We start from the raw sequence: 22,402 nt of genomic DNA, 5'->3' as shown, positions 1-22,402 counted from the left end.
CCCCGGGGGGAAGTGACACGTGCTATCTCAGAGCACAAAGGGGACACTCCCCGGGGAGAAGTGACTTGAAGTGTCCCAGAGACACCCCTCTATGGGGGAAGGTGACATGGGCTGTCAAGAGACAAGCAGGTGCGTGGAGTGGGTGGGGGAGGAGAGAGGAAGGCAGGCAGGGGCATATGGGAAGAGATTTCCTAGGGAAACCTCCAGAAAGAGTGGGTGTCTCTGGAGTTCGATTAGCAGAGCCAGTGGAGGAGGGGTGAGGAGTGTTCTAAGTAGGAAACAAGGCCAGGGAAGCAGCAAGGGCCCCAGGGAATGGCTGTCACTGGGCTGAGGAGGATGAGCTGCTGGGAAGGAGGCTTTCCTGGAAGAGGTGGTCCCTGGCTGGGTCCATTGCCCAAAGCTCAGTGCTGGAGCCGTCCGTCCTTCCTAATTGGGTGCAGGGCTCAGTCTCGTCCTTCCACACTCTGCAAACCCCTGTGCATCAGCTGCAAGGAGAGGATGGAGCAGGAAGCATAGCCCAGGTTACTAGGCACTGTTCTGCCTCCTGGGACCCTGCTCCTGTGGGCACCTGTGTCCCTGGGCCACACTGGGTGAGCAGGCCCACCCCATGTGCACCAGAAGCAATCAGGGGTATGCACTTAGGGGCATCAGCATGAACAGGAATGTGCATCCATGTTTGCCTGGGCAGCTCCTCTCCCTCTGTACCCTTGTGTGGCCGGTGTGCAAGGGATTCCTTCGCTCTGCCCTTTTAAAACTTCCAAGTCAACAGGACGCCCAGAACCCCCAGGCATCAAGCTCCTTGCAGGATGCTGGGGACATGGGGATGCAGCTGGCTCAGGTACAGGCAGCAGGAATTTTGTGTGTGGGTGTGGAGACACACGCACACACACACACAGAAAATGAGAGTATTGACAGGAGAGACTTAGGTCTGGCCATTGTTATTGGAGCTGGAGGGGGCTTTGCACAGTGGAGGGAGGGAGGGGTCACCAAGGGTCCTCTTCAGGGCATGTGGGACAATTAGGATGGTGGAGGGAGCCAGAGTGGGGTTCTCTGTGGGCAACCAACTCTAGAGAAGGAAAAGAAGCCAGGTGTGGTGTGGGGGAACCAGGGGGGAAATGGCCCTGTTGGACTGACTCAGGAGGTCTTAAACAGCATGTTCAGGCCGTGGCTAGTTTCCCAGGGGCTGTACTATGTAAAGACCCGGATTTCCAGTTCTGCTTGAATGTGGGAAGCCGTGGCTGCATTGCCGTCTTTCCTGTACTCTCCCCAGTCCCCTGCCAGTTGATTGATTCCCTTACCTGCCTGGCCTCTGCAGACCTCCTAACCTTAAAGCCTCTGGAAAAGAAAGTCTGGACTAGAAGTCAGAGATCATAGGCTGTTGTGATGGAAGGAACCTGGGAGGTCCTCCAGGCTCACACCGAGTATGGCTCTTACCTGTCTGCTTATATACCTCCACAGGCAAAGAGCTCATTATATCACAAGATGTGGGCTTGAAGTGCTTGCTGGCTTTGGGGGACTTTCTAAAAATTATGGTAAAATACATAAAAGGTGCCATCCACCCCACCACCACCGTGTGTGTGTGTGTGTGTGTGTGTGTGTGCGCGCGTGCGCCATGTTGGAGATTGAACCTAGGACCTTAGGTCCTTTGACATTTTTTTTATTTGCTTACTTATTTAGTGGTGCTGGAGACATTTTAACCATTTGTTTTTGGTGGTGGTGGTCAGGGTAGTAGGAGTTGAACTCAAGGCCTTATGCATGCTAGTGTTCTACCACTGAGCTACCTCTCTGGCCCTTTTTATTTTGAAACAAGATCTCGCTAAGTTGGCCAGACTGGCCTCCAACTTTTAATCCTCTGCTTCTCTTTCCTGAGTGCCTGGGACTATGAAGTATGACAAAAATGTAGTGAATGTTTAAATTAAAAAATATAATAGGGCTGGGGATTTAGCTCAGTGGCACTACCCCTGCCTTTCAAGCACAAGGTCCTGAGTTCGATCCCTGGTACCCCCCCAAAAAATTATAATAAAATACATATTCCCATTTATCCCTCCTCAAAATATCCATTGTTCTTGGCATAGAATCTTGTACTATAAGTTTAAAAGAAAGCATTCACTGTATTTTTCGGTCACTTCTTGTACAGGCATGTGCCACATTGTATCCATTTCTAAGTGTAAGTGGGTTGGCATCGATGGTCACAGTGTTGTGTGACCATCCCCACTATTCATTTTTAAAACTTTTTCATCTTCCCAAACAGAAATGTTGACCCATTCAGCAGTGACTTCCACTTCCCCTCCCCACAGCCCCTGGTAACCTTCAGTCTACTTTCTGTCTATGAATTTGGCTCTTCTAGGTGTGTTGTCTAGGTGGGATCATACAATATCGGTCCTTTTGTGTCGACTTTGTGCCACTCAGTATGATGTTTTCAAGGCATGCGCAGGCGTTGTAGCACACCCGGAAATGTGATTCTTTTTAGGGTGAGGTGATTTCCACTGCAGCCACACATCACGCCGTGTTTATCCGATCATCTGTTGGTGGCCCTTGGCTTGGATCTACGACAATATTTGGCTGTCATGATCAATACTGCTTGAACATTTGCATCCTTGTTTTTGCTTCTTTGGGGAATATGCACAGGAGTGAGTTGCTGGGTTACATGGTAACTCTGTTTAATTTTGGGGGAAATGCCACACTTTTCTACACCGGCTACACCATTTTATAGAAACCAGTTTGTTGTCTTGGGCTGGATGGGGCAGCAGGAAGACGATGGTGTGTATATCGGAGCTGTTGAATTTGCTCACGCTCTCTCTCCCTCTGTTGACAGAGTCACCCCAAGAAAGGCCGGGCTCCCGGCGCAGCCTACCCGGCAGCCTCTCGGAGAAGAGCCCCAGCATGGAGCCCTCGGCTGCTACGCCGTTCCGGGTCACGGTAACTATCCCTGCGTCACCACCGCCACTGCCACCACCATCACCACCTCGCCCTGGGGTGCTGCTCTGCGACCCCGCGACCCCCCTTCCTGGAGCCTCATGGACCGGGAGCACATCCAGCCTCCCTTGCTCTAGGTATCCAAATGCCTCGGCTGCTCCCCTCTCTGTGGCTCAGCCCCACCCTGAGGGCCACATGGGGGTCCCATCCTTTGAGGGAGGGGGCAGGTGGAGGCTAGAGAGTCCTGAGGGCCACCAGGCCTGGAACCATTTTGACTAGGAAGAAGAGGCTAGGCTGGACCTGGGCACCTCTCCACTGAGATACACAGTTTTTGTTTCTGTATTCTAACATCTCTCATGGAACACTCTGTAGCATATCGTTGCTTCATTTTGTCTTGGTAGGAAATAAGCCTGCATTCTCCTACTGATGATACCTTAGAATTGACAAAACACAGCATATATGTGGTGTGATTTTTGGTGAATATTTAAATTTTAAAGTATTGAATATAGTAAAAGACCCATTAATTCTCCTCAAATATACTCCCTTTTGCTTCAGACACTTATCCCATTGTTCTTGGCACTTTCTGAAACTGCTCTGGAAGTCCACTTTCACGAGTGTCTTCAGTTGTGCTGTTGTGGTTTGCCTTGATGTCCTGAGTCCATTCAAAACATGTACTTTTTCTGGTCATTTTGACTTTGAAGAAGAGCCAGAAGTTGCGAGGTGCCAGATCTAAGGAATAAAGTAGATGAGGATACACTCATGTTTTTATTAGGTAGAAATTGCCCTAAGTGGTTGATCAGCGAAGGAGATCATAAAATACAATGAATGTTTAAATTAAAAATTTTATTACAGTAAAAGTCATATTGCCATTAATTCCCCTGAAAACACTCCCCCTACTTTGAATACACCTATCCTATTCTGACAATGTGTCTTTTACTGTAATTTTTAAAATTTAATCATTCATGTCTTTGGATCACCCCTTGAATGTCATAGCTATTAAATTTCGGCAACTCACAATATACTTTTTACTATAAATCTAAATGACTTGGTGGAAACAGAACCCAGCAACTCTTAACATTTGACTTCCACACCCCTGAAAGAGCCATGCGCATGTGCCCACATAGACAGTTTTGGGTCCCTTCGCTCCATTCAGCAAGCATGCCTGTTCCTCCATCCAGACTATGGTGGCAGGCACCAGACACGCAGCGAAGTACTAGACATGTTGTCTTCCCCCAGGGAGCTTGGGTCTGTATCAGACATGAAGGTTTAAAACATTTTTTATTTTAAAAATTGTTACTAGCGCACGTTTGCAGTACATGATGCGAACATTCTTGTGGGAGAGATGGAGATTTGACCATTGCAGCCTCAGTGGCTTCACTTAGCAGGCTTTATGGCCCGCCTGCTGCATGTTCTAGGGACGGGCTGGGTGGGAAGACTGGCCAGGTGGGCACCAGGTAGACAAAGGCCCCGATGAGCTCCCCATCTTGTGTCAGCACTCAGGGCTGCTGTGAGCGGGAGCAGAGGAAAGAGGGTGGGGGTGCAGAGTGTACAGCCCTAGCCTTGACTGTAGGGGGGACTTGGGCTCCAGGGAACCGGGAGTGACTGAGTGTCCCCAGGGGGTTGGAGAGGTGCCCTGGGACCTTACTTTTAAGCTGGGTCCTGAAGGGTACATGGAAATCAGCTTAGGCAAAGTGGCGAGGACTCCAGGTTGCAGAGGGGTGGAGGCACATTAGCCATGCGTGACATTCCTGTGTCGTGGCACATTGAGACGCTCTCTGGGACTGGCATCGAGGGGCCTAGAGGACCTGGCAGGAGAGAAGGCTGGGGACCTGGTCAGGTTTGTGTCAGGTGGAGACTTGAACGCAGGGCTAAGGGGACGGTGTTTCCCCAGGACCACTGATCCTCTGCCAACTCCTGCCAGGGCCACAGTGAGCAGGGTGAGCCTTCGGGACTTCGGAGAACAATGACCTGTAACACTGTAGCCACCTCCATCATGAAGCACTGTATGTGCCAGGCACTGTGCTTGCAGTCCTGCATCCCTCATCTTTTAGTCCTCCAGACAACGTGGTGCTTTGAGTGCCCCATGAGGAAACTGAAACTCAGGAGGTAAGGTCACTTGGCCAAGTTCCAAGTGCTCATAAATGGTGGCACCACGATTGGGACCCAGGTACCTCTGAGCCCAGGCCATGAGCACATACTTCCCGGAGCTGGGAGGAGGACAAACCCCATTGGCATGGCTCCTTTGCTGGTTCCCTTTCTCTGCTACTGTAATGAGTGAATGTCACACTTCAGAGTTGCTATAATTTGCAGCTCTGTAACCGCCAAGTTGGCTTGGCACTTTTCGTGTTGTGGCATCTTCATTTCATTTCCTGGAGTGGAAACAACCTGTGGATCCAAGCCAGCACTGGCCCGTGAGTCTTGAGCAACCCAGGACCCCACTCCCAGAGCACCTGCCTGGATAAGGTCTGCTGGGCACAGAGCATGTTTACCAAGGTGCTTTTGCCACTCCACTCCTCAGGGCACCCCTTGGGAAAACACTACGAGTGTCACCAATTTCCGGTTGAAGAAACTGAGGTTCACAGAGGTACAGTCACATTTCTGGAGTCATACAGCTCCTGAGAGACAGGCAGGACCATGGTGGTACCATGGGCATTTCAGTTTTATGTCCTTCTCTGGGGACTTTGGTCCTTTGTGTGCAGCAGTTAAGAAAAAGGGTGTGAATTGAGACTCTATCCTGGGCTGGTACTCAGAGAGAGCTGTAGTATGGGGAACTGGGTTCGAATCCTAGCTCTTCTGTGCAATGTGTGACCTTGTGGGTCACAAAGCATCTTGGGGCCCTGTGTCCCTGTCAGTGAAATGTGGAGTGACAGTCCTGGCTTGAAGGGTGTCCTGGCGGCTCACTGTGAATGTACCGGCACAGGTGTGATGCAGGTAGGTGCTTCACAGACAAAATCCACAGTTAGCATCTGAATCACGTTTTGCTTTTTGGCTCCAAACTAGTATATGTCTGAGGAGGGTGGGGGTGGAAGTCAGAGGGTGTGGCATTTGTGAAAAGGCCTGGTGACCGTGGCCTTTGCCGTGGGCACAGACCTGCACCCAGGCCCTGTGCAGGCCAGAAGCACCCCCTCCCCCGGCCTGGGCCTGGGCTCACTTGCTCAGGCATCTCTGCAGCAACATCCTCGTGCTCAGCTGACTCTCGCTCGCTCTGTGTAGACCCCAAGGGAGCCTGGGGAACATGTTCTGCCTGGCGGAGGCAGGGGAGACACCGTGGTGTGTGATTGAATCACTGTCACCATTGCTGTGACTTCATCCCTGGTGACAGGATGTCACCCTCTCCTACGGAGGTGCCCCTCTGGGAGAGCAGGTGTGCCAAGGTCTGTGGTCTCCAGGGCTCCTTCTGTCTACCTCTTCTGTGACAGCTGAGGCCAGGGAAAGGCTGGGCTCTTTGGAGGTCACCACCTCACTAGGAGCACTGCCCCCCATAGGCCTCTCTCCACCTGAGAGCCAGCCTCTCTCCTGCAGGCCACAGGCAGCTTGGTGCCAGTCACATCTCTGCCTCAGAAACCGTGGGACTCTGGGAGGACCTCAGTGTCCCTTTCTGTGAAATGAAGGGAGTGGCCTTTGTAAGGCAGCATGGGTTTGCGTGTGGGTGTGGTACGTAAGAGTTGCAGTGCAGCGGCTAAGAGAGAAAGGGCTTTAGAGTTGGTCAGCTTGGCTGTAAGGCGCTGTGGGCATCGTACCAGCCCTGGGACTCGGGGGAGAGGTGGACTCACGCCCACCTGGTACCTCTTTCTCCCTCCTATAGGTAGGGAAGGGTCAGGACTGCGGTCCCCAGGGCCACGCAGTGCCAGGAGGCTGGTTGTGCCTCTAGAGCTGCAGGGGGACCCTGGGATGAGGGCAAGATGACAAGAGGTCTGGGAGGAGGTGACCAGAGACCGGCTCATCTTTCGGGCTGCTGGGATTCGGAATCACCCAGCTCTGGCTTCTCTGGACCAGGGCTAGGGAGGGCATGGCAGCAGAGGAGCCCTGATCTGCAGACTGACCACTGGGCTGCGTCCAGGGGCTCTGCCAGGGCCCAGGGGTGTGATGCCTGGGCCAGGACCTGCCACTACCCCAGACCCAGCCTTCCCTGATGTGGCTGTGTCCTTCCTCTACCCCCCCCTCCCCCTCTCGCTGACCTAGAGGAGCAGCAGGGTCAGAATGTGGGAGGTGGTAAAGGCTCTTGGAAACTTGACAGCCAATTGATTCCTCTTCGGGAAGTTGAAAGCAGAGAGTCCTGTTTGAAGGTTTAGCTGAAATTAGGTCTCAGGGCTATTTTTTACAAGATGGAGATGGAGAAGGAGAAGTGTCAGAGAGGGGAAGGCCCAGGGGGCTGGCAGAAGCTGCAGAGAAACTCAGTACCAGGCTGATTGCAGATGCTTCTGGAAGCAGGTCTTTGGTTCTTTTCAATAACTCACTTTGAATGAGTGCTTGCTTGTGTATATCCTCCATGGTTCTGTTGCTATGACAGAGGTGCACCTGGGTGCTGGAACCCAGAACAAGGGAGCTCTGGCTGGGGGGAGGGACAGGAAAGAATTCCTATAAGACAGACTTTTGAGGCGGGCTCTGAGGGATGTGTAAGAGTTTGTCAGGAACAAAGGGAGAATAATCCAGTTATAGTGAAATCTAATGAAACAGGAATAAATTAATGCCCCCGTATGATTAGAGTGTAGAATGGGTTAGGAGCAGGACGGAGAGAAATAGTGGGGGAACTAAATACAGCTGCTGGGCTTTCTCCTACAGGACACCAGAGCCACATGGGGGATGGCTCATCTAAGGGTGGAGCTGGGTGGTGGACTTCAGCTTTCTCAGCTTTTACCCTCTTCCTACTCCCATAGCCTCTCTGAGCCCTCCCACGTTTATTCTTTCTCCCCAACATAGAGACAGGCATATGACCAGAGATGTACAGGCTGAGGCTCAGGAGGGAATGAGGATCAGAGAGGGGAGAACCTTCCCGCACCACACAGCATGTCCAGGGCAGAGCCTGTGATGGAGCCCAGCTCCCTGCAGCCCCCTCCCCTGTCCAGTGCTCCTCATGCCTGCTCCCTCCTGGCCTCTCCTCTCTGCAGCTGGACAGGGTGGCCCTTCTCCCAGCGCCTGTCACTTCCTGGGCTGAGGGACTCCAGGAAGTGACTGTTTCCATGCCCTGTGTCCTGGAGGTCTTGATGGCTCCCTCCTGCCCATTGCACACTGTCCCCCTGGCTGCCGGACTCACGGTGTGGCTGGGGACTGCCTGGTGGAAAAGGAGATGACTTGAAGGGCAGGGCTGTGAATGCTACTGTCCTGCCCCTGTTATGCCTCTTCTTGGATGTAACCTTTTGCCCCTTGAAATACGAGGAATTTTCCTTGAGGCTGATGTGCCCCTTCAGTTCAGCACGGCAGCTTGCATCTCCTGACCCAGTGCCTTGCAGTGTCTGGCTGACACATAGGTAGTGGGAGAGCAGGTCCCCCAGCCTCAGCCCCTCTAGCCCTGCCTTTCTGGAGCCTGCTGGTTAGGGAACTGCTCAAACCAGAAAGGAAGTTACTATCAGCTTAGTATGGATCTGCTTTCTGTGGGAAGAGGCCCCTTTCTTGCAGAGGGAGGTGGGGAGGTAGGAGCTGTCCAGGGTGGCCAGGGAGGAGTGTAGTGGCGCAGAACTTCCTGAATAGGAGGCCAGGCACTCTAAGGCCAAAGTCGGAAGTGGGACTCCAGGATGCAGTGGGCTGTGAGGCTGGTCACTCATTAATAAATAGAAAGGGGGTTTCATTAGCTCCATGGTACAGATTAGGAAACCAAGGTGTGCCAGGCATGGTGGCGCATGCCTATAGTCCCAGCAGTTGGGAGGCTAAGGCTGAAGGATCACCACAAGTTTAAGGCCAACTTGAGCTACATAGTGAGTTCAAGGCCAGCCTGAACTGCATGTGAGACCCTGTCTCAGAAAAAAAAAAGAGAAAAAAAAGAAAAGGAAACCAAGATGGATTACTTTCCTGTTACTGGACAAAATATTCAACACCTGCAACTTAAGGTAAGAGAGGTTTATTTTGGCTCATGGTTATGGGGGATTCAGTTCATGGCTGGTTGGCTCTAAGGCAGAAACAACATGGTGGAAGGGCCTGGCAGAGGAAAACTACTGAACATATGGCAGCCAGGAAGCAGAATGAAAGGGAAGGGAGCACCCGGAGACATGAATACACCCTTCCAGGTCACACTCCTGGTGACAAAGCCTTTCTGGACCACCTCCCAAGGGCACAGTGATCCATCACTGATGAATGTAGCACCCCCAGGATTCAGTTGCCTTCCAAAAGCCCCACCTGTGAATGCATGAGACTTTGGGGAGCAGTCTTAGACCTAAGCCATAGCACAGGTCTCAGGGAAAAGAGGGCTCTGGCCCAGGAGCATACAGAGGTGGGAGTCACGCTCTGGTGTCTGGTGTTCTGTCCTGCCACAGGTGTGGCTAACTTCTTTTCCTCATGCTCTTCTCTATCTTTTTTTTTCTTTTATTCCAACACATTTTTAATCAGCACCAACTGTGTGTCAGGACCTGTGCTGTGCTTTGAAGGTGCAAATAGGATTAAAATGTAGTTACTACCTGCAGAAATACAGAGGGGTCAGCTGGGGCTTGACTAAGTAATTTCCAGGCAGAAGAGGGAGAAAGGACATTCCTGTAGAGCTCAGGAGATTGGAAACGGTAGGAGCAAATGACAGCAGGTAGCAGTTTGGTAGCAGTTTGGGGGCTGAAATGTGAAGAAGTGGCTGGAATATAGGTGACAAGAGACTCAGACCACTGAACAGAGCAGATAGAATATGAGGCTGTATTAACAGGAGTATAGGGTCCCCATAAAGGGAGGTGAGGTGGGCCAGAGTAGGATAAAGCACTCCTAGGGTACACTATGTACCTTAGATCAGCATCCTTGACCAGGGGCTGGGAGAGTCAGGAGCTCATTTAGTGGACTGAGACCAGAACTGGGGTGAGGGATTCAGGATAGGGGTGAAGGGACAAACTGCTTTTCTCAAGCAGGTTGTCAGAAGTCCATCCCCACCCCCAACAGCTGTGCTTGGACTGTCTCGTGGGGGCCTTGGAGGGCAGACTGGAGTGGAGAGCCCAGTCGGAGACCTGCAGTCTTCTGTCTCATCCTGTGCAGTGCTGGCTGGGTAGCTCGGGTGGGAGTGTAGGAAGGGAGGGACGAGGACAGCCTCTCTGCTCCTTGTTCTTCTGCCCTGGGCCTTCCGGAGGCTGCCCGAGGCCTTCTGGAGAGCTGCATCTCCCCAGCCCCTCCTTTCTGTGACTCGGGATTGCCCAGGTGAGTTGCCCAGCTCCCTCTCTGTCTTGACTGCTCGCTTCTGGTCCCAGGAGGCAGAGCAGGGTGAGGGGACCAGAGACTTTGCTCCCAGGAGTCCTACAGATGGACAGAGCTGGAGGTGTCTGTGCAGCTGGCTTCCCACCAGTTGGGGGCAGCAGAGGGCAGCGAGTGGACGCCTGAGTGGCTGCTCCCAGGGCTGCAGGGCCTGCCACTGCAGGTGGGCACAGTGCCCTTTGGGGAGCACCTGGTCAGCTGGTGATAGCTGGGCCCAGCACAGGGACTGAGCTGGCTGGAGCAGCGCTGATCAGAGAGCCAGAACTCTGAAAGGGGACCCTCATCAGGGACTTTGGAGGGGACAAGGTCTGGAGCCCAGACAACCTGCCAGTGGGAGGAGGACCACAGGCTGAGGTGGGCGGAGTGCAGGCTGCCAGGAAGTTGCTGCCCTGTAGTCACCAGGCTGGCACCAGTGCACACTTGGTCCCTGCCATCCTATGGTGGTTTCCAGGTGCCTTGGGAGGGAGTGAGCTGGGCATTTTGGGAGAGGTGGGATGGTGCCCAGAGCCAGCTCCAGATCCTGCTGACCCGGGCTCCCCTCCCAGAGCCACCTCCCCTCTGTTCTTGAGGGGACTCTTAGAGCCTGTTTTGTGCAGGCCCCTGGGCCAGGCCCTGTGTTGGGCTGGCTCATGTGTCATCTCATTGGGCCTGTACAACCCCAGAGGCAGGTCACACGCAGCTTACCTTCCCAGGGTGACAGATGCAGGGTAGGTAAGGAGTGCAAACCTGGCTGAGCATCACTCAGCTCTGAGCCAGGAGGCTGAGGTCCTTGCAGGGCCTGGCCATCTGCACACAGCTCCAGATTTGTCATTCTCTCCTGCTTATGGATGAGAGTGCTGAGGCCCAGAGAGAGGAGGTGCCAGGGCCTGGGTCACACAGCCCATAGGGGACAGAGCCAGGTATCACCTCTCTCTGCCTTACCTTGTCTGGGTCCTGCTTCTGGCAGACCCATTTCTCATGGGTCGAAAGGCAGAACTGGTCTCTTCTTTGTATCTGCCCTGTGGCCCTGCAGCCCCCCCCAGGGGACCAAGAGCCTGTATATGGGGTGCAAGGTGCAGATGCCTTCTTTTCCTGCCTCCTGCTGTGGAAATAAAGCAATCCAGTGGCATTTGGGTTGGATTGCAGGCAGAATTACATTTGAGTTCTTGGGTGGGAATTATTGTTTCCAAAGCTGGGAGGCCGTCTGTGGAGGTGGTGGCAGTGGCATCTGTTTCCTTCACAAGTCTTCACATTGGGATGAGTAACTTTTCCTGTAGAACTGCTTAAAGAACATCTAAAATGAGCCATGACTGTAAGTCCCCTGCCCCAGCACCTTAGATGGCACAGCCTCCATGCCTTGGGACAGGCTGGTCTTTCCGCTCACAACTCCTTGCTGCTTCTCTGCTCCAAGAGCTCCCCGATTGCCCCCCAGACTCCCTCCCTGAAGCAGCCCCTGTGGGCAGGCACCCCTTCCTGGGCTTTGGAATGCCCCAGCAGCACAGCCTGACCAGGCCTCTGTCGCTTAACCATCCACTGCGTGGCTGTCTCTCCCACCACCTGGCAGCGACCTTCTCAAAGGCAGGGGCTGTTTCTGATCTGCCCAAACTCTGAGCGTTGGTGCAAAGCCTCACCTGTGGCAGGCACCTGGCGGGGCTAGTGGAGTGAAGGTGTGAGAGAGCAGGCCGCAGAGAACAAATGTATGAAATGGAGGGAGTGTGGTAAGTAGGGAAGAGGTGGCAGTGACCTCCCTTCTTCTCAGAGCTCTGTCAGCCCTGTGTCTGAGGCCAGAGTGGCCACTACCGTGGGAGTAGAGGTCAGAACAAGTTGCCTGTCTGCCCCAGAGCCCCAGCGAGGACACCAGCCCTTGCCTGGGCATTGGCTGTGGTGCCAGCCCAGGAGTTCCTCTGAGCTCTCAGGCCAAACTCTCAGGTGAGCCTGGCCTGCAGGCGCTAGATTCCTCCCGAGGGAGAGAGGCCTATGGAGTGCTCCCCCAGGCTGTGGTTTTTTAGTGAAAAGTGATTTTAACAGCACGACTCACTCACCAGGGTAGAATTATGGGGCTGCCTTCACCACGCCTCTTCCCGCCATCCCTCCTGCCGCTCTGGTTTACTGGTCCTCAGGCCAGGGCTCTCTGGGTCCCCTTGTGCCCAGGTGGCTCTTGTCAGGGAGAAACAGGGCATCCCTGCCTTGATGCCCTGGGGCATGGGACCCAGCACCTACCACAGCACTCCCCTTTGGGGCAAGCTGTTGTCCCCAGAAGGACCCTATTATTTGTTGTCCCCAGCAATTAAGTCACCAGGGAGGCAAGCTCAAGCTGGAAAAGATTGCAAGATCAGCTAGATCAACCCGTTCATTGTTCATTTGGGAACACTGAGTCACGGAGAGGGCAAGATGCTTGCTTAGCAACTCAGTCTGGTAGAGGAATCATGCAAGAGCTGTAGCTCTGGAGCAGGCAACTGGGTAGAGCCCAGCTCTGCCACTTCCTGGCTGTGTGGCCCTTTGCAAATTGCTTGCCCTTTCTGAGCCTCTGCTCTCCCACCTGCACACTGGGCTGAGAATTAAACAAGTCATGTAAAGCTGTCACACAGCCGCTGAAGTGAGCTTCATGAATACCTAGGGTGATTCTTATTAGTGTGCGGCAGTGGCCCTCAGTGTTATTTATAAATGGCAGGGCTGGATGTTGATCCCAGCATCCCTGACCCTGAGCATTGTTTTCTTGCCACTCTGCCCATAGCCTCTGCTGAGAGCATTCACTCACACACAGGGCACAGAACAGGGAGGTTTGGATGGGGAAGGAGGCCTGGGGCCAGTGAGTCACCCAGGAAGAGAGTCAGGTTGTTGGACCTCAGCCACAGGGCCTGGAGGGATGCAGAGGGAGAAGAGGAAAGACTGTCCTTGGCTAAAGAGCTGAGGAGCTGTTCCTGCCCCTCCAGACCTCTGGGGCAAGCTTATGCTAATGACCAGTGCTCCTGGCCAGAGGATTTACGCCATAGCGAGTCACTGGCTGCTCTGGGCTGTCAAATGTCTGGCTGGGACCTCAGGAATTTCTGATTTCTGTGTACTAGTATCTGCCCACCCAGATTGTGCCTAAGTGAAATCCTTTAAAAAGCCTCCCAGAGCACTTTCTCTCCTTTTTTTTCTATCAGAAATATTTGTTCATTAATTCAGGAATTATTTCGGGATCACCTGTCAGAATGCCACAGCCCCTGCTCTGGGGCTTTATGGTCCAATGTGGTGGTAAGCATTAAACACATTCTTTTATAATTACAAATGTGATGAGTCTGCAGAGACTTCTCTGGTCTGAAAGTATCAGCCCCAGTCTGGGAGGAGAGACCTGAAGGGTGAGCAGGGCCAAGGTGCAAAGGGGACATCCGTTTGAGGTCCCCTCTGGCTAGTGGCCAGTCTGGTCTCTGATTTGCCTCTGTGACCCAGTCACCTCCAAAAAGTCCCACTAATGGTCACTTAAAGCTTTAGGGGGACATTTGAATGTAAACCCTCTGCTCTCCCACCTCTTCAGGAAGGACGACAGAGATTTGCATTTGACCTGAGGACTCCTAGGGATCGAGGAGCCCTTGGACCTAAGAGGTGTGCCAGATAGGGGGACGTCAGTGGTGTGGATGGGCAGGAGATGACAAGGCAGAGACCGGGTTCTTCAGCTCTTGCCACAACCCCATAAACCACACATCCAGAGAGCTGTAAAGATGAGCTTTCAGGGTATGAAGATGCAAACAGAGTGTCCTCAGAGACTTCCCCAAAGGGAGGCCTGCATGCAGTCCATGGGGATTGGCAGCAGCATTGATTTGGACCCTACCTCTGGGATCCCAGCAACTTGAGCTTCTGGGACACTTTCCCTTCCTGCACTGGTGACTGGCCTGTGTGTCAGTGTCATTCATGGGTGCCCTCTGACAGCTGAATATGAGTGTGTACATGTGAGCTTGTTTGAGTGTATTTGTTAATTTGTGTGTATGTGTGTGTTCATGTGTGCTGACCGATCTGCACACGTGTCTGTGTGTGTGATCTGTGGGTGTGGCGGAGGTGGGATACTTACATGCATCCACGGATCTTTGTGGGTGTGCTCTTCCTGGGTGCATTTGCATGGATGCCTGTCCATGAACGTGTGTTCCTGGCCCTGTGTGTTTAGGTGTGGTTTTCTGGGCAGTCTTTGAAGCCCAAGTGTGGCCCTTGAGTGTCCCAGCCCCTTCTTGGCCTCTTGTGCCCCATGAATTGGTTCTCTTTGTGTAACTCGGGGCAGAGGGGGAATGTGGAGGTCTTTGATGTTCAGCAGAGCAGTGGCCTGAATTTGGGAGGGTTCCATGGGCATGGGGTGGCCTGAGAGTGGGTGGCCATCAGAAAGGCACCAACTTAATCCTGGCTTAAAATGCCTCCCTGCTTTCACCTGTCACAGTGCCTGACATTCCACCGTGGGTGAGTCACTCTCCAGTTGGGGGTCCTCTCTGCTGGTACATATCTCTCCAGGGAGGAGGCCAGGGAAGCCTGACAGCTTGCTGAGGGTGCAGCCCAGGAACTGGAAAGGAGGGCAGGAGGATTGGCACATCTGAAGGACCCGGGCAAAGCCAAGAATTCCCGGGTACAGTTAGTGCCAAACGCAGGATAGCCAGGCAGCTCAGCTCCAGCAGCTGTTCTAACTTTATGGGATCATCACATTGATTCTGGAAGGAGCCTGGTGATTGCCTAAGCCAACCCCTTGTGTTAGGTGGGAATTCTGAGGCCTGTAAAGGGGAAATTCGAGGAGCCTAGGAGATTCTTTTTTTTGGTATCAGGGATTGAACTGGGGTCCTTGTGCCTGCGCAGCAGGCAGCGAAACCACTGAGCTAAATCCCTGGCCGATCCTAGGAGATTCTTAAAGCACAGGCGCTAGAGGTACAAAAGGAAGAATTGAGTATGAATGTCCTGCCACTGCCTTGCTTGTTACCCTGGGTCTTAGGTGTCTTGTTTGTAGCATGGGTACTGTTCTGGCCCCTCTGTGGGTCCCCCTACCTCTCAGCCTGTGACTCAGGAAGCAGAAGCCCAGCCCCAGCCCCTTTCTGGTATCCCTGCCTGCCTGCACACCCAGGGTCTCTCCTCTCCTGAGGCTGAGAGGTGGCACTATCTGGATGGGATCTTCCCCTCTCCCTTTCTGTTGATTTAGATGTGCTCTTGGCATTTGGACAAAGCTCCAGAAAGATATTAAGAGAGATATCCATCAAAACATCCTCCCTTCTTGAGGGCTCTGTCTTTGGGTGTAGACTTGGAAACTGCCATGGCAAAAGCTGGGCCCAAACCACAGGAGGGCTGAGGGGTTCTGCCTCCATCCTGAGCAACGTCTTGGGGTCCATGGCAGGCAGCGGAGGGGCTAATGCGGGACAAAGGGGTATCAGGCCACCTACCCACCTGCAGTGGCCTGGGGTCAGCTTGTTGGAAGGGAAAGAGGCAGTGAGGGCAGGCCTGGGTAGAAGACGAACCACCAAGCAAAGGCTGGGGGAAGGAACTTGTCCTTGATTGAGCGTCTACTACTTGGATGTGCCAGGCACAGGCTCTGGGCTTCCCCCTGAGGGAGAAACAGTGGATAAGAGATCTGGTGACCCCAGGCTCCGGAGAGTCCAGGTCACGGTGCTGTAATGCAAGCCCATGTTTCCCTAAGAGCTGCCTCCTGGCTTGAGAGTAAGGTGCAGGTGAAAACAGGCCTGGCTGGGGTTCCCCTCCCTGAGCCGTGTGTGACAACCCTGTGCTCCAGGAGAGTGTGTGTCCCCTTCTGCCTGCGTCCCAGTGTGGGATGCTGATCTGGGATATCAGTTTCATATATGGGGAGGGTCTCACCCTTCCCACCCCAAGAGCCAGAAGCCTATTGGTTACAATCCTGCTCTACCTGCTACCAGCTCTACTGCTTTCAGCAAACACCTCAACTTCTCTGAGCCTCCATTTCCCATCCTGAAAAGCCAAAACATTCTGCGCTCTGAAGCCTGTGTCCTCCCAAGGACTCCTCTAATTAGAGGCAGTGGCCTCCTGGGGCAGGAGGTGTTCAGTGAGTTACCAGAGACCCAGAGACGTGGCAGAAGAGGAGCTCGATAACTGGTTGTTTATCATCATCATTATCACTTGGAATTGACCGAAATGGGTGAATGAAGAAATCATGCGTCTGGATTCTGAAAGGCCTCTGGGAATGGCTGGAGAGCCTCCTGGAAGATCAGGATGGTGGGGTAGTGGTCAGAACTGGGGTCAGGGTGCTGGTGGAGGACTGGAGTGCTACTGGGGGACTTGGGTCCTTCCAGCCAGAGACCCTACCTGCCTCTATCCTGCACTTTAGTCAGTAATGTAGAGGGAGCCTAGGGCCCCTGTGAACCAGCTGGGAGGAATAGTGTATGGCGGAGTGATGGGCCATCCACCCAGGGGTTACAGGCTGCACAGCTGCCCAGCCTCAGCCATCAGGGAATACCCTTGTGCGAAAACCCTGGGGCCTTAGCTGAGCTAATTGCAGTGACACAGCTGCGTGCCAAGTACAGGTGCACAGGGCTGTGTTAATGAAGGCAGAGGGCCCCATCTGGGGAGGTGGCAGGCTTAGTCCCCATGGACTGGGGAGGCTGCTCGCTGTGCTTTAGACTTCAGTGCCTGCTCCCCTGGATAAAAGCTGAGGTCTTGCCCGAGCAGCCCTGCCCGTTCCTGCACTGTGCACACAGGGTGTCTCTGTGAGGTTGCTTTAGAAGCAAGTGCTGGTTGAAAGAGTTCAAAACTACCAAAGTGGATGTCACTCTGCAGCCCCAGGATTATTTTGGAAGCATGTTCATTCATGTCCCTGTCCCCACTGCCAGGCAGCCTTCAGGCTCACAGAGAGCCCACTGGTAGACCCCTTGGGACAGAGAAGTGGTTGTAATGGAGCCAACTAACACCAATAATCATGATAAGAAAGCCAGCGACTCCTGGGTGTAGTTTCGTCCTTCCCGTAATTCTGTAAAATAGGTGTCATTGTTAGCCTGTTTTATAGTTGGGGCTAATATGGCTCAGAGAAGTCCAGTAATTTGCCCACAGATCACCTGAATTAAGATTTGAACCTAGGAGCCGTGGGAAAGCTTGAGCTGCCCCACGCTGGTCAACAAGATCTTGGGGGCAGCTTCTTGGAGAAGGTGGGATAAAATCAGGCCCTGGTAGGGTGGTTAAGAGGGTCAGAGTCTGTGGGCTGGGGAGAGTAAGGGAGTGATTGTAGAAACCATGTCTAACCCTCACAGATGGGCTGGACCCAACATATGTTATTGCAAAGAATGTTTTTAACAAGCCTGGGCATTTGTGTGGGAACTCAATGTGAGAAGAACATTTGGCTTTTGTTGAGCACTTCACAGAGAGGTGAGGGGCCTTGCCTGTCATCTCTCAGCTAGGGGTGTGTGCAGCCAGTTTAAATCTTGCACGCCTGCCTGCAGTTTTGGGTTCTCAGCTACTGGGCTGGCAGCAGGCTCTAGTGGAGCCCAGAAAGTGGGCGTTAAGGACTCTGTTTTACTGAAGGAAGGGATGTGATTTGCCCCCTGCCCCTCAGTTAAAGATTTAGATTTTTTTTTTTTTTTCGCAGTGCTTGGAATGGAATCCAAAGTCTCATGCATGATAGGCAAAACCTGTACCACTAAGTAATATCCCCAGCCCCTTGCCTTGGGTTTACAATAAGACTTTCTGACTTGAAGATGTTCTGACTTAGTCCCTCTTCCTGAGTTTGGGGCTCTAGCTGCTCCCCAAAATGGACAGGATAAAAGGCTTGCCTTCTTTCATCCAGAGCTGAATGAATCCAGAGAAGCTTCCCTGGGCCCTCCAGCCCCTGAAAGGAGTCAGCAAGCTGTGAGGCTGGGCGAAACAGTGGGCTGGAGTCTGAGGTCCTTGATTAACCTTGCTATGTCCTTGAGAGAGTCCTTTCCTCTCTCTGACCTGTCACCCTTAGTATTGCAGCTTTCTGGATCTAAATCCCCTTCCAGGATGATGAATGTGTATCATATGCAGAGCCCTAAGTCGGGTCCCTTAGAGGACAAAAGACTTCTAGGGAAATGTGTAGTATGATGTGTGTTGAGTCAACATGCACATTCCTTGTTCCCCTGAAGAATCCTTCTCCCCATGAGCTAAGCTCCTGAGCCCCTATATACAATATTACCGCATGGTGTGTGTGGCCATCATGGTCACTGTGTCTGATGTATACCAGACTCTCAATAAGGTGAATGAGTGGATGGTAGAGAGGGTAGTGAGTTGCAAGTTAATTGCTAGTTTGGGTGAGGTGGATACTACTAGTAGGTTTCACTAGGAGGTGGCTGTCAAAGGATCATTAAAGGTCTAAGCCGTAGGGTGAGGAGTGGGCAAGAGAAAGTGGCTCATGTCCCACCCACCCTCCTAGAGGGGAGAGAACTTTATATTTTAAAACTCAGAAACAAGATCAAGCTGTCAATATTGGTGCAGAAAAAGCTCTATAAATTGTAAAACATCCTTCGTGGTTCTTTACACTAGAGTGTAAAAGTTGTGCAGTTTTTATCACTGTAGAAAATAAAAACCAATAAAAAGTACAAGTCTGTTGGGGAAACTTGGTTGACCAACACCCTTAGGAGAACCCATGCAGGTCAGCCAGGTGTGGCTGAGGTTGGGGAGCCCAGAGTTTATGTTGGCATAGATCCCTTCCTGCATGCTGTCTCCCCAGTGCCGGGTGCTCCCCAGTGCCGGGTGCTCCCCAGTGTGCATTGACTTGTCTATATGTCATTCCTCTGGATTAGGGTCACTTTGGGCACCTCTAATACTAAGAGATATTTGTTGAGCCACAGGTGATTTGAATACCTCAACAGCTAATGCCGGATGCCGAAGTTAGGTACATTTGGGCTGTGCTACCTGGGAAGGTGTTTGGGTGAGGTGGCATATCAGGTGGATGTGCAGAACGCTGACAGGTGCCCACAGGGAAAGGTCTTCTATAGATGTGAGAAGTTGAGGAGGAGGAAAAAATGGAGAGGAAAAAGATGAGTAAAGAGAAAGTTTAAAAGCTGGGTGTCCTTGAGCAAGTCACTTTAACTTTCTGTGTAAGGTTTCTTCATTTGCAGATGCTGTTTTTCTGTTGTTTTCTGTTTGGGCAGATGACATGAGATATTACTGTACACTGCTCGTATTTGATCTCATCGTGTCTAGGGTGCTGGGGCCACAGAGAGAGCCAGATCCAGCCACCCTTCCCCTAGACCCAGAGAGGGCTGCCAAGCCTGTCTTTTACTGAGTGATGGATGAAATTTACTAATCAGATTATTTACAGCATTAACTTTGTTAATATCCCATTTGCTTCTGTTGGTGGATCACCTGGAACTGAGGCAAGGGTGGATGAATCCCAGAATCCCTCCCAGAAACTCCTTCTCCCTCAAGGTGTCTTTCCCCAGCTTTCCTCTCCCTCCAGCAGTGGGCAGGTTCCAAGCCCGGGGAGGACCAGGCTGTGGCCTCCCGACCCCTCTCCTCCCCCATCTGCCCATCATCCGTAATGGAGCACCTTGTACCCTGGATGTGTGAACTCCCATCTCTTCCTGCTCCTGCATCAGTCCTGGAGCTCTCAGGTGGAGCAGTGGAGCTTTAACCTCGGAGTCCAGTGCAGCCTGGTAAATGGGATGCATGACCTGAATGAGGTGCTCCAAATCCTGAAGCACTCCATGGGGATACTCAGCAAACCCTTTCAGACCCTTGGGTCCCTTCTTAAGTTGGGCTCTAGGGATCCTGTCCTTAAGGTGGTTGTCCCTGCTAGGGTACAGAGGTTTCAGGCTCCACCCTGACAAGCCAGCAACTGCGCCCAGGTTAGAGATCTATGTGGGCAGATACTGCTAGGCGCTGGCCGGCGGACCCCTCAGAGGACCACGTGCTTGTTCTCAGAGCCTTATTTTCTCCCATCTCAGCATCAACAGGCTGGGAGCATTGACCTCGCAGGTGGATGAAGGCGCCGAGTCCTTCCCTGACAGAGCGGGCGGGGAGGTGTGGCTTCTCCAGGAGCATAGAGGAAGGGCTGGGAGGTGAGGGGCAGCTGGCCGTCCAGGACCCCCCGGGGTCCCGCCTCTCCGCAGCCCCGCCCCTGGTCCCCGCCCCGCTTGTCCGGGCGCCCGGGGGGCTCGGGTGGCCTCGGCCTCGGTCGGCGCGGCGCGGCTCGGCTCGGCGTCGCCATAGCAACAGCGGCTTAGGGGGCGGGGGCGACGTGGCGGGCTGGGCCGGCGGGCGGGCGGCGCGGGGTGGGCTGGGCCGCGCTGCGCGGGCCGGGCCGTCGGCCCTCGGTCGGCGGGCGGGCGGCGGCGTGGGCCACGAACTGCTGGGGCTGAGCCCGAGCCCAAGCCGGGCCCGCCCTCGGCCGAGCGGCCGCCCAGCGAGGGTGCGGGACCCGCATGGGGCCCGGCCCGCTGCCGCCGCCGCGCTAACCCCGCCTCCCTTTCCCCCTCTTGTCGCCCCGCGCGCAGGGCTTCCTCAGCCGCCGCCTCAAGGGCTCCATCAAGCGCACCAAGAGCCAGCCCAAGCTGGACCGCAACCACAGCTTCCGCCACATCCTGCCGGGGTTCCGGAGCGCCGCCGCAGCCGCCGCCGCCGCCTCCGCCGCGGACAATGAGAGGTGAGCCCGCCGCCGCCGCTGGCCTCCCCGCGCGCCGCCCGGGATGTGCCCCGAGGGCGCGGGGACAAAGCCCGAGCCAGGCAGGGGCACGCCGCCGGCAGGGGACCTTGCGCTGCCCTCCGGGAACTTGTGGCACCGCCCCGGACGGCGTGATCGGGGAGGACCCTGCCCTCTCCCAGCAGGGTGAGGTGAGGAACGGGTGCCCGAGGCCCCGGGGCGAGGCCAGGCGGGAAGTGCCCTTGCCGAGAAGTCCTGCCTTGCCTGACCGAGGTGGGCATTGTTTCCCAGCCGTGCAGTGCCCGGGGTTGGGGACGGAAGTGGTGCCTCCACCCCCAGGACCCGTCCTCTGGTCTGGGGAGACCCAGGATGTCCGATAGAAAGGGCATTTTTTGACCCGGATTTGGCTGAGACCCGGCAGCGCTCCTGGTGAGGAAAAGGGTGAACATCTGGAGGGGAGGAGCAGGAGGCTGGGCCGGCCGCTTAGGGGGCACATCTGCTCTAAGTAGGGCACGTGCTCCGCTGGGGGCTGGGGCAAGCCGAGCGGGCAGTACCCAGGCCCCAAGTTCAGGGGCATAGCTGAGGCTGGGAAGAAGGGCCTTCCCTCATTCCTTCCCTCACCACTCCTCTCCCAGGGGTGTCTCCTGCTGCGTTTCCTGCTCTTGGGCAAGCCTGGAGCAGGTGTGGAAATTCCAAGAGGAGGTGGCTTGTGGGGCAGAGTGGGAGAGGGAGGGGTGATTCAGCTTGCTGGGGAGTCATGGGCAACCGGAGCAGGCTCTAGCTCCCAAGGGCAAGCCATCCGGTTGGTGCAGGGGGCCACTGGGTGTACACAGCCACTGGGAGAGTGCCAGCCATAGGCACCTTTCCAGTTAGGCATAGGCAGTGATGGATTCCCGTGCCAGTTAGAACTCGTCCCTGCCCAGCTGATGGAGGTGAAAGAACAGGCAGGCACCAAGGAGCCTTTTCAGCATTCAGCCCCAGCATCTCAGGCTGCTGGCATCTGCCTTCACAGGGCTGTGTCCGTGTGTACAGTTGGCGAGTTGGCACTCCCTTTAGGGAAGGCATAGGTAGAATGAAAATGCCTGTCCCTTCCTCCTTGGTTCCAGCAGGTAAAGGAGTACAAGTTATAGCCTAACTCCTGCCCATGGTTGAGTGACTGTTTAACTGACCCCCTAGCATCTTCTCCAAGAGTACGACTCCCACATCCCAGCAGAATTGCTGGACCTTTAATTTCCATCTGCCTGGAGCTGCTCTCTCCAGTGCATCCTCACCACTGGCTGCAGCTGGCTTCCTGCCCCAGCTGCCAAGCCCAGCCTGAGGCAGGACCCTCAGCCTTTCTCTGATGGCCATGGTGCCCCAAGGGACCAGGCGTGCCCTTGGCAGGAAGATGCAGCCAAGCTAGAGCTCAGTGCTGGGTGCAGCCACTGCGTCTTTGAAAATCTCACTTCCCATCTTTGTTATTGTCTGGGAGGCAGGCCACCCGGTTTGCTGCCTTCCTCCCTCCGCACGGCCCCCACCTTCGGCTCTCTGCCCCAGGAACATGCCCTTCTCCGCTCTTTCATT

The 22,402-nt window shown here is 54.1% G+C and overlaps 1 protein-coding gene across 13 annotated transcripts in view; it reads left to right on the top strand.

The window, feature by feature from the left end:
* The window catches only part of Dab2ip (DAB2 interacting protein), a 185,583-nt gene that overhangs the window by 82,823 nt on the left and 80,358 nt on the right, over positions 1 to 22,402 (top strand). For 12 of the 13 annotated variants that reach the window (XM_013073682.3, XM_013073681.3, XM_013073689.3 and 9 more), the window contains 2 exons: positions 2,816 to 2,919; positions 20,694 to 20,842. In XM_013073682.3, the coding sequence (XP_012929136.1) occupies positions 2,816 to 2,919; positions 20,694 to 20,842 (253 nt within the window). Of the gene's footprint in view, positions 1 to 2,815; positions 3,054 to 20,693; positions 20,843 to 22,402 lie in introns of all 13 variants that reach the window. The other variant, XM_021262129.2, reaches the window with a different exon arrangement.

This window comes from Heterocephalus glaber, unplaced genomic scaffold, assembly GCF_053883595.1.
Source record: "Heterocephalus glaber isolate CG9 unplaced genomic scaffold, H.glaber_assembly_v1.0 deba00001479, whole genome shotgun sequence".
NCBI classification, from domain to species: Eukaryota; Metazoa; Chordata; class Mammalia; order Rodentia; family Bathyergidae; genus Heterocephalus; species Heterocephalus glaber.
Note: the sequence above shows the minus strand (reverse complement) of the source record. Positions and strands in the feature narration are given on the sequence as shown.